This window comes from Entelurus aequoreus, linkage group LG04 (genome assembly GCF_033978785.1).
Source record: "Entelurus aequoreus isolate RoL-2023_Sb linkage group LG04, RoL_Eaeq_v1.1, whole genome shotgun sequence".
In the NCBI taxonomy this organism is placed as follows: Eukaryota; Metazoa; Chordata; class Actinopteri; order Syngnathiformes; family Syngnathidae; genus Entelurus; species Entelurus aequoreus.
Window position 1 is genome coordinate 8,568,144 of NC_084734.1, and position 15,279 is coordinate 8,583,422.

The 15,279-nt window shown below is 36.7% G+C and overlaps 1 protein-coding gene across 8 annotated transcripts in view; it reads right to left on the reverse strand.

Annotated features, from left to right (window-relative positions):
- stx3b (syntaxin 3b) overlaps positions 1 to 15,279 on the reverse strand; it is a 58,798-nt gene that overhangs the window by 21,018 nt on the left and 22,501 nt on the right. For 7 of the 8 annotated variants that reach the window (XM_062044143.1, XM_062044147.1, XM_062044150.1 and 4 more), the window contains exons 5-8: positions 9,958 to 10,028; positions 9,774 to 9,882; positions 9,617 to 9,690; positions 4,163 to 4,297 (exon numbers count right to left, since the gene is read on the reverse strand). In XM_062044143.1, the coding sequence (XP_061900127.1) occupies positions 4,163 to 4,297; positions 9,617 to 9,690; positions 9,774 to 9,882; positions 9,958 to 10,028 (389 nt within the window). Of the gene's footprint in view, positions 1 to 3,951; positions 4,022 to 4,162; positions 4,298 to 9,616; positions 9,691 to 9,773; positions 9,883 to 9,957; positions 10,029 to 15,279 lie in introns of all 8 variants that reach the window. The other variant, XM_062044148.1, reaches the window with a different exon arrangement.

Sequence of the window (15,279 nt, forward strand, 5' to 3'; positions counted from 1 at the left end):
ACTGGCACACTAATCGCTAGCTGGCAATTGGCGCTCTGATTGCTAGCCGTCACCTAGAGCACTAATCGCTAGCTGGCAACTGACATGATAATCACCAACTGGCAACTAGTCTGCAAATCGCCAGCTGGCAAAAAGAGCGCCAATCGCCAGCTGGCAACTAGTCTGCAAATTACTAGCTGGCAACTAGTCTGCAAATTACTAGCTGGCAACTAGTCTGCAAATTACTAGCTGACAACTAGTCTGCAAATCGCTAGCTGGCAACTAGTCTGCAAATTGCTAGCTGACAACTAGTCTGCAAATTACTGGCTGACAACTAGTCTGCAAATTACTAGCTGACAACTAGTCTGCAAATTACTGGCTGACAACTAGTCTGCAAATTACTAGCGGACAACTAGTCTGCAAATTACTAGCTGAAAACTAGTCTGCAAATTACTAGCTGACAACTAGTCTGCAAATTACTGGCTGACAACCAGTCTGCAAATCGCTAGCTGACAACCAGTCTGCAAATCGCTAGCTGACAACCAGTCTGCAAATCGCTAGCTGACAACTAGTCTGCAAATCGTTAGCTGATAACTAGTCTGCAAATCGTTAGCTGACAACTAGTCTGCAAATTACTAGCTGAAAACTAGTCTGCAAATTACTAGCTGACAACTACAGCATAAATCACTAGATGGCAATTAGAGCGCTAACGCTAGCTGGCAATTGGCGCTCTGATTGCTAGCTGTCAACTAGAGCACTAATCGCTAGCTGGCAACTGACATGATAATCGCCAACTGGCAACTAGTCTGCTAATCGCCAGCTGGCAAAAAGAGCGCCAATCGCCAGCTGGCAACTAGTCTGCAAATTACTAGCTGGCAACTAGTCTGCAAATCGCCAGCTGGCAAATAGAGCGCCAATCGCCAGCTGGAAACTAGTCTGCAAATCACTAGCTGGAAACTAGTCTGCAAATCACTAGCTGGCAACTAGTCTGCAAATCGCTAGCTGACAACTAGTCTGCAAATCGCTAGCTGACAACTAGTCTGCAAATCGCTAGCTGACAACTAGTCTGAAAATTGCTAGCTGACAACTAGTCTGCAAATTACTAGCTGGCAACTAGTCTGCAAATTACTGGCTGGCAACTAGTCTGCAAATTACTAGCTGGCAACTAGTCTGCAAATTACTAGCTGACAACTAGTCTGCAAATTACTAGCTGGCAACTAGTCTGCAAATCGCTAGCTGGCAACTAGTCTGCAAATTACTGGCTGACAACTAGTCTGCAAATTACTAGCTGACAACTAGTCTGCAAATTACTAGCTGGCAACTAGTCTGCAAATTACTAGCTGACAACTAGTCTGCAAATTACTAGCTGGCAACTAGTCTGCAAATCGCTAGCTGGCAACTAGTCTGCAAATTACTGGCTGACAACTAGTCTGCAAATTACTAGCTGGCAACTAGTCTGCAAATCGCTAGCTGGCAACTAGTCTGCAAATTACTGGCTGACAACTAGTCTGCAAATCGCTAGCTGACAACTAGTCTGCAAATCGCTAGCTGACAACTAGTCTGAAAATTGCTAGCTGACAACTAGTCTGCAAATTACTAGCTGGCAACTAGTCTGCAAATTACTGGCTGGCAACTAGTCTGCAAATTACTAGCTGGCAACTAGTCTGCAAATTACTAGCTGACAACTAGTCTGCAAATTACTAGCTGGCAACTAGTCTGCAAATCGCTAGCTGGCAACTAGTCTGCAAATTACTGGCTGACAACTAGTCTGCAAATTACTAGCTGACAACTAGTCTGCAAATTACTAGCTGGCAACTAGTCTGCAAATTACTAGCTGACAACTAGTCTGCAAATTACTAGCTGGCAACTAGTCTGCAAATCGCTAGCTGGCAACTAGTCTGCAAATTACTGGCTGACAACTAGTCTGCAAATTACTAGCTGACAACTAGTCTGCAAATTACTAGCTGACAAGTAGTCTGCAAATTACTAGCTGACAACTAGTCTGCAAATTGCTAGCTGATAACTAGTCTGCAAATTGCTAGCTGACAACTAGTCTGCAAATTGCTAGCTGACAACTACAGCATAAATCACTAGATGGCAATTAGAGCACTAATCGCTAGCTGGCAACTGGCACACTAATCGCTAGCTGGCAATTGGCGCTCTGATTTCTAGCTGTCACCTAGAGCACTAATCGCTAGCTGGCAACTGACATGGTAATCGCCAACTGGCAACTGGAGAACTAATCGCTAGCTGGCATCAAGAGCGCTAACTACAGCCCACAAATTACAAGCTGACAGCTAGATCGCAAATCACGAGATGGCAATTAGAGCGCTAAATGCTAGCCGGCAACTGGCGCACTAATTGCTAGCTGCCAACCGGAGCACTAATGTTAGCTGACAAGGAGTGTGGTCACATGGTGAAGACCTGTGGACTAAAAGGTGTATACAGTAGGAAAGGTGTGGACTAAAAGGTGTATAGTATAGGAAAGGTAGACAAGTGTGCTTACCTCAATAAAGACTTCCCCTCAGAAAGCAAAGGTGCAAGCAGATATAAACAATTATACTTATTGTATGTAGACAATTATACTTATTGTATGTAGACAATTATACTTATTGTATGTAGACAATTATACTTTTTGTATGTAGACAATTATACTTATTGTATGTAGACAATTATACTTTTTGTATGTAGACAATTATACTTATTGTATGTAGACAATTATACTTATTGTATGTAGACAATTATACTTATTGTATGTAGACAATTATACTTATTGTATGTAGACAATTATACTTATTGTATGTAAACAATTATACTTATTGTATGTAAACAATTATACTTATTGTATGTAAACAATTATACTTATTGTATGTAAACAATTATACTTATTGTATGTAGACAATTATACTTATTGTATGTAAACAATTATACTTATTGTATGTAGACAATTATACTTATTGTATGTAGACAATTATACTTATTGTATGTAGACAATTATACTTATTGTGTGTAGACAATTATACTTATTGTGTGTAGACAATTATACTTTTTGTATGTAGACAATTATACTTATTGTATGTAGACAATTATACTTATTGTATGTAGACAATTATACTTATTGTATGTAGACAATTATACTTTTTGTATGTAGACAATTATACTTTTTGTATGTAGACAATTATACTTATTGTATGTAGACAATTATACTTATTGTATGTAGACAATTATACTTATTGTATGTAGACAATTATACTTATTGTATGTAGACAATTATACTTATTGTATGTAGACAATTATACTTTTTGTATGTAGACAATTATACTTATTGTATGTAGACAATTATACTTATTGTATGTAGACAATTATACTTTTTGTATGTAGACAATTATACTTTTTGTATGTAGACAATTATACTTTTTGTATGTAGACAATTATACTTATTGTATGTAGACAATTATACTTATTGTATGTAGACAATTATACTTATTGTATGTAGACAATTATACTTTTTGTATGTAGACAATTATACTTTTTGTATGTAGACAATTATACTTTTTGTATGTAGACAATTATACTTTTTGTATGTAGACAATTATACTTATTGTATGTAGACAATTATACTTATTGTATGTAGACAATTATACTTATTGTATGTAGACAATTATACTTATTGTATGTAGACAATTATACTTATTGTATGTAGACAATTATACTTATTGTATGTAGACAATTATACTTATTGTATGTAGACAATTATACTTATTGTATGTAGACAATTATACTTATTGTATGTAGACAATTATACTTTATGTATGTAGACAATTATACTTTATGTATGTAGACAATTATACTTTATGTATGTAGACAATTATACTTATTGTATGCAATGAATGTGTGATCTTACAAGATGGTGAGCAGCAATGAATGTGTGATCTTACAAGATGGTGAGCGGCAATGAATGTGTGATCTTACAAGATGGTGAGCAGTTGATGATACGGAGGTGGCAGAGGACAGGAAAGAGGAAAGTGAAGAAGACACGGTGCTGGAACAAAGACGGGAGTGTCAGGCAGAAAAGAGTTGGGCTCAGTCAGGAAGTAAAAACCAAAAAGAGACACCAAAGGGAGTGAGCGCTGATGATGATGATGATGGAGGAGACCCATGAAGGAAGCAGAGAGGAGCGTACCTGGTTCTCCACCAGCATGGCGATGTCTACGAACATGTCGTGAAGCTCTTTGATGCTACTCTCCAGACGAACAATGTCTTTGTGTCGGGCTTCGATCTCACTCAGGGCTTGTTTGGAGATGCCAGAGTCCACAATCTGCAGGACATCAACATAAGCACAAGCTCAAATATAACTGCTGCTCATACACGTCACACCCGCACAGTTCCTTTGTGGACTACCAACACTTCTGTCTTGCTACAAACTCAAGGAATCAAAGAACTTTATAATAGTGCTACGTGATACTGGGTTAACCTGAATTCAAGGCTATGTACTCGAGGTGGGAATCACTCACGATTCGATTAGATTCAAGTCTGATTCTTAAGTTAAAGTACCAATGATTGTTGGGGTGGCAATTCCATTCAGAGTCCATCCATCTATCCATTTTCTTCAACTTATCTGAGGTCGGGCTAAGCCAGACTTCCCTCTCCCCAGCCACTTCGTCCAGCTCCTCCCGGGGGATCCTGAGGCGTTCCCAGGCCAGCCGGGAGACAGTCTTCCCAACGTGTCCTGGGTCTTCCCCTTGGCCTCCTGCCGGTCGGACGTGCCCCAAACGCCTCCCTATGGAGGCATTCAGGTGGCATCCTGACCAGATGCCCAAACCACCTCATCTAACTCCTCTCCATGTGGAGGAGCAGAGGCTCTACTATGAGTTCCTCTCGGATGACAGAGCTTCTCACCCTATCTCTAAGGGAGAGACCCACCACCCGGCGTAGGAAACTCATTTGGGTCGCTTGTACCCGTGATCTTGTCCTTTCGGTCATAACCCAAAGCTCATGACCATAGGTGAGGATGGGAACGTAGATCGACCGGTCAATTGAGAGCTTTGCCTTCTGGACCCCAGGAAGAATAGTCTCCACTGCGGTGTAGACTAATGGGGATCCTTAATAAACTAAACTAAAACTCAGCTCCTTCTTCACCACAACGGATCGATACAGCGTCCGCATTACTGAAGACGCCGCACCGATCCGCCTGTCTATCTCACGATCCACTCTTCCCCCACTCGTGAGCAAGACTCCTAGGTACTTGAACTCCTCCACTTGGGGCAAGATCTCCTCCCCCAACTTGGAGATGGCACTCCACCCTTTCCCGGGCGAGAACCATGGACTCGGACTTGGAGGTGCTGATTCTCATCCCAGTCGCTTCACACTCGGCTGCGAACTGATCATGTGAGAGCTGAAGATCCTGGCCAGATGAAGCCATCAGGACCACATCATCTGCAAAAAGCAGAGACCTAATCCTGCAGCCACCAAACCGGATCCCTTCAACGCCCTGACTGCGCCAAGAAATTCTGTCCATAAAAGTTATGAACAGAATGGGTGACAAAGGGCAGCCTTGGCGGAGTCCAACCCTCACTGGAAACGTGTCCGACTCACTGCCGGCAATGCGGACCAAGCTCTGACACTGATCACACAGGGAGCGGACCGCCACAATCAGACAGTCCGATACCCCATACTCTCTGAGCACTCCCCACAGGACTTCTGGTTGGACACGGTCGAATGCCTTCTCCAAGTCCACAAAGCACATGTAGACTGGTTGGGCAAACTCCCATGCACCCTCAAGGACCCTGCCCAGAGTATAGAGCTGGTCTACCGTTCCACGACCAGGACAAAAACCACACTGTTCCTCCTGGATCCGAGGTTCGACTATCCGGCGTAGCCTCCTCTCCAGTACACCTGAATAGACCTTACCGGGAAGGTCGATTTTTCATTTTCAGTTTCATGAAAAAGTACGTGGTCACCTTTGCTGAATAATGCCTTTTAGTGGCGATCACAAACGCCGATCCCCTCCGGCTATTATATTTATTTTTAACCACCTGGTTGACTAACTAGCAGCTAATCATGTGTGTCTCCATACAGAGTGTGGAGACACTCTGCTAACTAAATAATAAATACCTTTATTAAAGCAAATAAACTGCATTTTTTTTGTACCTTTAGTATCAATATCAAGTACTTCCCCTTAGGGGCGATGGACGGCTGAGTAGCTCCCACTCCCTTCCCTCTGTTGCAAGTTTTGTTGACTCTATGTAACTTGTTTATGTGTGCTACGGCTATGAGGTTTTTTTCCCTTGGCCTCAGTCTGGACTCCCTCCATGGAGTTCAGCCTTTCACTGAATATTTTTTTTACTCTCTCTAACCCTAAAAAAAACCACAATCCCTCTGAATGCTCCTCTGCGGAGTCATGAGTCCAGAACGTCATGGATACAAATGACAGTTGTGTGTACTTTGTACTTTACAACCCACAGTTTCACACGCCTTGTCGTCATCTGAGCAGTAAAACATTTCACTGGCCACATCTGAAAGGCAAATACTGAAGGTGTACAACCAGGCAGGTACCGACTGACTTTTAAATCCAAAGTCAATTAAAGCTGCCAGCATGTTAAGGGTCTCAAAAATGTAATAAAGTTAGAATAAAGTTAAAATAAAAAAAATAAAAAAAGATAAAGAACAAAAAAATAAAGTTAAATGAAATACTAAACAGGACCCCCAAAATATGAAAGTGCTCGCCATACCTGACGCACCTGCAAAATATGGGGAATTTTCATGCTTATTAAGGACCTCAAAAATGAAATAGTTAGAATAAAGTTCAAATAAAAGATAAAGAAAAATAAATAAAAAATTAAGTTAACTAAAGTTATATAAAATAACATAAAAAAAATAAACAGGACCCCCAAAATATACAATTGTTCGCCATACCTGACGCACCTGCAAAATATGGGGACTTTTTGTGCATGTTAAGGGTCTCAAAAATTAAATAAAGTTAGAATAAAATTAAAATAAAAAAAAAAAAATAAAAGATACAGAACAAAAAAATAAAGTTAAATTAAATACTAAACAGGACCCCCAAAATACATAATTGCTCGCCATACCTGACGCACCTGCGAAATATGGGGAATTTTCATGCTTGTTAAGGACCTCAAAAATTCAATAGTTAGAATAAAGTTAAAATAAAATAAAAGATAAATAAAATAAAAAATAAGTTAACTAAAGTTAAATAAAATAAAAAAACTAAACGGGACCCCCAAAATATAAAATTGCTCGCCATACCTGACGCGCCTGCAAAATATGGGGATTTTATGTGCATGTTAAGGGTCTCAAAAAATTAAATAAAGTTAGAATAAATAAAATTAAAAAAAGATAAACAAAAAAATAAAGTTAAATGAAATACTAAACAGGACCCCCAAAATATAAAATTGCTCGCCATACCTGATGCGCCTGCGAAATATGAGGAATTTTCATGCTTGTTAGGGACCTCAAAAATGTATTAAAGTTAGAATATAGTTCAAATAAAAGAAAAGATACAGAAAAAAAAAATTAAGTTAACTAAAGTCAAATAAAATAACATTAAAAAAATAAACAGGACCCCCAAAATATACAATTGCTCGCCATACCTGACGCACCTGCAAAATATGGGGACTTTTTGTGCATGTTAAGGGTCTCAAAAATTAAATAAAGTTAGAATGAAATTAAAATAAATAAAAAAAATAAAAGATACAGAACAAAAAAATAAAGTTAAATGAAATACTAAACAGGACCCCCAAAATACATAATTGCTCGCCATACCTGACGCACCTGCGAAATATGGGGAATTTTCATGCTTGTTAAGGACCTCAAAAATTCAATAGTTAGAATAAAGTTAAAATAAAATAAAAGATAAATAAAATAAAAAATAAGTTAACTAAAGTTAAATAAAATAAAAAAAACTAAACGGGACCCCCAAAATATAAAATTGCTCGCCATACCTGACGCGCCTGCAAAATATGGGGATTTTATGTGCATGTTAAGGGTCTCAAAAAATTAAATAAAGTTAGAATAAATAAAATTAAAAAAAGATAAACAAAAAAATAAAGTTAAATGAAATACTAAACAGGACCCCCAAAATATAAAATTGCTCGCCATACCTGATGCGCCTGCGAAATATGAGGAATTTTCATGCTTGTTAGGGACCTCAAAAATGTATTAAAGTTAGAATATAGTTCAAATAAAAGAAAAGATACAGAAAAAAAAAATTAAGTTAACTAAAGTCAAATAAAATAACATTAAAAAAATAAACAGGACCCCCAAAATATACAATTGCTCGCCATACCTGACGCACCTGCAAAATATGGGGACTTTTTGTGCATGTTAAGGGTCTCAAAAATTAAATAAAGTTAGAATGAAATTAAAATAAATAAAAAAAATAAAAGATACAGAACAAAAAAATAAAGTTAAATGAAATACTAAACAGGACCCCCAAAATACATAATTGCTCGCCATACCTGACGCACCTGCGAAATATGGGGAATTTTCATGCTTGTTAAGGACCTCAAAAATTCAATAGTTAGAATAAAGTTCAAATAAAATAAAAGATAAATAAAATAAAAAATAAGTTAACTAAAGTTAAATAAAATAAAAAAACTAAACGGGACCCCCAAAATATAAAATTGCTCGCCATACCCGACGCGCCTGCAAAATATGGGGATTTTATGTGCATGTTAAGGGTCTCAAAAAATTAAATAAAGTTAGAATAAAGTTAGAATAAATAAAATTTAAAAAAGATGAACAAAAAAATAAAGTTAAATGAAATACTAAACAGGACCCCCAAAATATAAAATTGCTCGCCATACCTGATGCACCTGCGAAATATGGGGAATTTTCATACTTGTTAGGGACCTCAAAAATGTATTAAAATTAGAATATAGTTAAAATAAAATAAAAGATACAGAAAAAAAAAGTTAAGTTAACTAAAGTTAAATAAAATAACATTAAAAAAATAAACAGGACCCCCAAAATATACAATTGCTCACCATACCTGACGCACCTGCAAAATATGGGGACTTTTTGTGCATGTTAAGGGTCTCAAAAATTAAATAAAGTTACAATAAAATTAAAATAAATAAAAAAATAAAAGATACAGAACAAAAAAAAGTTAAATGAAATACTAAACAGGACCCCCAAAATACATAATTGCTCGCCATACCTGATGCACCTGCGAAATATGGGGAATTTTCATGCTTGTTAAGGACCTCAAAAATTCAATAGTTAGAATAAAGTTAAAATAAAATAAAAGATAAAGAAAAATAAAATAAAAAATAAGTTAACTAAAGTTAAATAAAATTTAAAAAACTAAACGGGACCCCCAGAATATAAAATTGGTCGCCATACCTGACGCGCCTGCAAAATATGGGGAATTTTCATGCTTGTTAAGGACCTCAAAAATTAAATAAAGTTAGAATAAAGTTAAAATAAAATAAAAGATCAAGAAAAATAAAAAAAATTCAGTTAACTAAAGTTAAATAAAATTAAAAAAAACTAAACAGGACCCCCAAAATATACAATTGCTCGCCATACCTGACGCGCCTGCAAAATATGGGGACTTTTTGTGCATGTTAAGGGTCTCAAAAATGATTATTGATGAGAGCGTTAATGTCCCACTCACCCCTGCAGTGAACACCGCAGCATTCCCGCTCTCCAACATCTCCTCAAGCTCCTCATCTGTTGTGGCCTTTCCGGCTAAAAGAGAAAAAGGAACACATGCTCGGAGAACAGCAGCATCACTTCCACGCTTCGTAGACTTTTAGACGGGCGTCACTCACTGATCTCCAGCTGTCTCTGAATGCGTCCTTTACTCCTCTCCCTGAAGTCCACCTGGGCTTCGTTATACTTGGTCATCACCTCCACAAACTTCCTGGACAGCACCGCATGCTGGAAGACAATATATTGCACGTCATGTTGGCAGACCACAACTCTGCAGGGAGTGAAATCACTAAAGTTGCCAACCTGAGATTTACGTATCCGCATGTCAGCTGACACCCTCTCCTGTTCCTCGGACTCCAGGTTCCTCTCGATGGCTGGAGAGGGAACCCGATTATTCATTGTACATCTCTGTACTACTTCCCTCTTTGCACACATTCACTTCAACTACGATTCTCAATGCCACCAATACATTCCTCTTATAAAAATAAATCCTTACTATAATAAAAATGAACACTTACAACCATTTTTAAACTGATGCTACAATATCAAAATCTCACGGTAGGATGCCATCATGGTATCAACCCAGCGGTACCATATTGTTGTATGAGTCCAAAAACAACACAATTATAAGAAACATAAAGCTCAAATGTTGTAATCATATGTATAACTACAAACAAGTGTAAAATAATGTCTGCGTTAGTGTCTTTTAGGATTGTATTTCGATACTTTTCTAAATAAAGGGGACCACAAAAAATGTCATTATTGTCTTTATTTGAACAAAAAATGTTAGTGTACATGAAACATATGTTTATTATTGCAATTTAGTCCTTAAATAAAATAGTGAACATACTAGACAACTTGTCTTTTAGTAGTAAGTAAACAAACAAAGACTCCTAATTAGTCTGCAGTAACATATTGTGTCATTTATACACCTATTATTTTGTACACATTATGAGGGACAAACTGTAAAAAATGGATTATTAATCTACTTGTTCATTTACTGTTAATATCTGCTTATTTTCTGTTTTAACATGTTCTATCTACACTTCTGTTCAAATATAATAATGACTTATTCTTCTCTTCTTTGATACTTGACATTAGTTTTGGATGATACCACATATTTAGGTATGGATCCGATACCAAGTAGTTACAGGATCATACATTGGTCATATTCAAAGTCCTCATGTGTCCAGGGACGTATTTACTGACTTTATGAATATAATATGAAATAAAAAATTGACGATTAAAAATATTGATGTAATCATAGTAGAATCGACTAGATACGCTCCTGTACTTGGTATCATTACAGTGGATTTTAGGTGTAGATCCACCCATCGCATTTGTTTACATTCAGGGGTGCTGTTAGCGGTGAGCTATTGTATCCGCCAACGGTCTGTAATGAAGCATGTTTAGCTATTCCTCGTCCTCCAGTGATAATGGTACTTGTAAGAAACTTACTTTGTCTTATTTTCTGTTTTAACATGTTCTATCTACACTTCTGTTCAAATGTAATAATCACTTATTCTTCTCTTCTTTGATACGTTACATTAGTTTTGGATGATACCACACATTTAGGTATCAATCCGATACCAAGAAGTTACAGGATCATACATTGGTCATATTCAAAGTCCTCATGTGTCCAGGGACGTATTTACTGACTTTATGAATATAATGTGAAATAAAAAATTGCCGATTAAAAATATTGATGTTATCATAGTAGTATCGACTAGATACGCTCTTGTACTTGGTATCATTACAGTGGATTTTAGGTGTAGATCCACCCATCACATTTGTTTACATTCAGGGGTGCTAGCTTGCTGTTAGCGGTGAGCTATTGTATCCGCCTACGGTCTGTAATGAAGCATGTTTAGCTATTCCTCGTCCTCCAGTGATAATGGTACTTGTAAGAAACTTACTTTGTCTTATTTTCTGTTTTAACATGTTCTATCTACACTTCTGTTCAAATGTAATAATCACTTATTCTTCTCTTCTTTGATACTTTCCATTAGTTTTGGATGATACCACACATATTTAGGTATGGATCCGATACCAAGTAGTTACAGGATCATACATTGGTCATATTCAAAGTCCTCATGTGTCCAGGGACGTATTTACTGACTTTATGAATATAATGTGAAATAAAAAATTGCCGATTAAAAATATTGATGTAATCATAGTAGTATCGACTAGATACGCTCCTGTACTTGGTATCATTACAGTGGATTTTAGGTGTAGATCCACCCATCGCATTTGTTTACATTCAGGGGTGCTGTTAGCGGTGAGCTATTGTATCTGCCTACGGTCTGTAATGAAGTATGTTTAGCTATTCCTCGTCCTCCAGTGATAATGCTACTTGTAAGAAACTTACTTTGTCTTATTTTCTGTTTTAACATGTTCTATCTACACTTCTGTTAAAATGCAATAATCACTTATTCTTCTCTTCTTTGATACTTGACATTAGTTTTGGATGATACCACACATTTAGGTATCGATCCGATACCAAGTAGTTACGGGATCATACATTGGTCATATTCAAAGTCCTCATGTGTCCAGGGACGTACTTACTGACTTTATAAACATAATATGAATTTTTGGACTATGAAAAATATTGATGTAACCATAGTAGTATCGACTAGATACGCTCCTGTACTTGGTATCATTACAGTGGACGTCAGGTGTAGATCCACCCATGGCGTTTGTTTACATTGTGACGCCAGTGAGCTATTGAAAGCTCTTACGGCAGGGGTGTCCAAAGTGCGGCCCGGGGGCCATTTGCGGCCCGCAGCTAATTGATTACCCAGTGTTTCCCATAAACTGCCAAGATACCTGTGGTGGTGGGGGCGTGGCTATGGGCGTGGTCACCATGACATCGAGTAATTTGCATAATTTACTACAATATGATTTTCTCTAAAAAGGCTCAAAAAATGTATACTTACTATTTAATAATAAAAGTTTTGTTTTAAACGTCCATCCATCCATTTTACAATATAATTACAACACTTTATGTACATATTTATATACAGATTTGAACAATAAGTTATTCACTGAAATATATTTATTAATTGTGGTTCTTACAAAAAATATATCTTATAAAATATAAAAGCTAAAATGTCTCTTAAAGCTCTGCCCCTTTAATTAGTGCATACTAAATAATTTAACTTTAGCCTACTACTACAACCATATTATTTACCAGCAACATAAAGTGAAACAGAGGCAGAGGTGACCTGCCACAGTCAGTAACAAATAAACAGAAAACAGTCGTGGTCAAATACAAATAAGGCAACAAGAGAAGTATCCTACACTTCTCTTTTGTAAAGTAAATCTGAACAGCCTATATGGGCATCTACATCAACTATATGATTTGCCTGAGAAGCTGGACAGGACAAAAAAAATAAAAATAATTTTTTTTTTTTTTTTTTTTTTTTTTAAATTTGTGGCGGACGTAATTCTTTCGTGGCGGGCCGCCACAAATAAATGAATGTGTGGGAAACACTGTTTCCGGCCCGCCACACATTCTGGAAATGCTATTGCAGAAATTTAAAAAAAACATTAAAAAAATTGGAATGAGTTGAAATCTGACTAGAAAAAGTTGCAATGTTGACACAAAGCTGCCATGCAGGCTGGTTTTTTTCTTTTGTCTATCTTTATTTTTCTTTTTTTGCCATTGCTCAAAAAAAAAAAAAAAAAAAAGTCAATGTTATAATGAATTATTGCAAGGCTCCAATTATTTCAAATAATTCACTTTAAAATGTTTTATGTGGAAAATATTGCATATATTGTGTGGCTGCCATAAAAAAAACATTTTTTGACAAAAGAGCATAAAACAAACAAAATAATAGTTCAAACTGGACAGATATATCTGAAGTTGATCTCGTAACTTAAGTGTTGAAGTAAAAAAAAAACAACCTAATACAAATGTATCACTTTCTGAGTGGGGCACCTTTTGGATCCCAAATATATTTTGTGGGATTTGATTGATCTTTTCACTGTGATTACTCAAAAATAATATAGAATTAAAATCAATGGTGTCCTGTATTATTGATCTTTTTAAGGCTCTAATTACTTCACATCAAACATTGCTTTCTGAATGTTTTGGACAGTGGTGGAAATACTGCATATTTCACTTTTATTATAAAAAACTAAGTTGTCTTGACAGAAAAGGCATAAAACCTTTTTGTTTTTTTTAACTTTATATCAACCTGAAGTTGATATACTGTAAGCGTTAAATAAATAAAAAATAATAGCTTGACTTATTTTTAAAATTTTAATGATTTAGACCCTTTATGGTCCCCGGGAGCCCTAAAGGTAAAAAAAAATTTAAAAAATCCATATATTTTGTTATGATTTCAAAATGAAAACTATCAAAATGGTCCCCCGCATGCTTTAATTTTTCCAAGTGCGGCCCTCAGTGGAGAAAGTTTGGACACCCCTGTCCTACGGCGTGTAGTGAAGCATGTTTGGCTATTCCTCGTCCTCCAGTGATAGTGATACTTGTAAAAAACGTATTTTATTTGTTGCCATGGAGGCGAGGATTATTGATTTAGAAGTAGCTAAAACACTGTGGAGGGACGTTAGCCGCTGGCTGGCCATGTCTTAAAGCCGCTCTTCCTGAGGGTGTTTCAGTGTTATAACTTCACCTTTATCTTTACTTTTTACACCAAAATGCGTCCATTCTTCCTTTTCTGTCTACACACCGTGTCTGCTTGTAAGTACTCCGTGTGTGTGCGCTGCCGAACATGCTCGTAAAAGCCACGTAAATAAGACCGCCCACAAAACGGCGCATCCTGAAGCGACTGTCAGAAAGCGACTTGAAGATGTGTAAAACATCATCTATCAGTGTTTCCCACACATTCATTTATTTGTTTAAGGGGTGACAATCTTGTTTAAAGTTCAAGATTTTTGGAGCTCTTTGTTCAGTGGATCAGATGTTTGATGAAGCTTTGTGTCTATCTACCACCACTACTGTTTCCTGTTTATTTGTATTTGACCACTGTTTTTTGTTTGTTACAGACTGTGGCAGGTCACCTCTGCCTCTGTTTCACTTTATGTTGCTGGTAAATAATATGGTTGTAGTAGTAGGCTAAAGTTAAATTATTTAGTATGCACTAATTAAAGCGGCAGAGCTTTATGAGACATTTTAGCTTTTATATTTTATAAGATATATTTTTTGTAAGAACCGCAATAAATAAATATATTTCAGTGAATAACTTATTGTTCAAATCTGTATATAAATATGTACATAAAGTGTTGTAATTATATTGTAAAATGGATGGATGGATGGACGTTTAAAACAAAACTGTTATTAATTAGTAAGGATACATTTTTTGAGCTTTTAGAGAAAATCATATAATTGTAGTAAATTATGCAAATTACTCGATGATGTAATGGTGGCCACGCCCATAGCCACGCCCCCACCGCCACAGGTATCTTGGCAGTTTATGGGAAACACTGGTCTATGCAACATTTTGAGCAAAGAACCACCATTACATGTTATGTAGACCACAAGGAAGTCTTTTACTGTTAGAAAATAATCATAATGACTCCTTTAATTCGCCTTATATGTGACAAAGATCGAAAATAGACCCGCTCATCGGCAGCGCGCCTTATAATCACCAGATTATATTT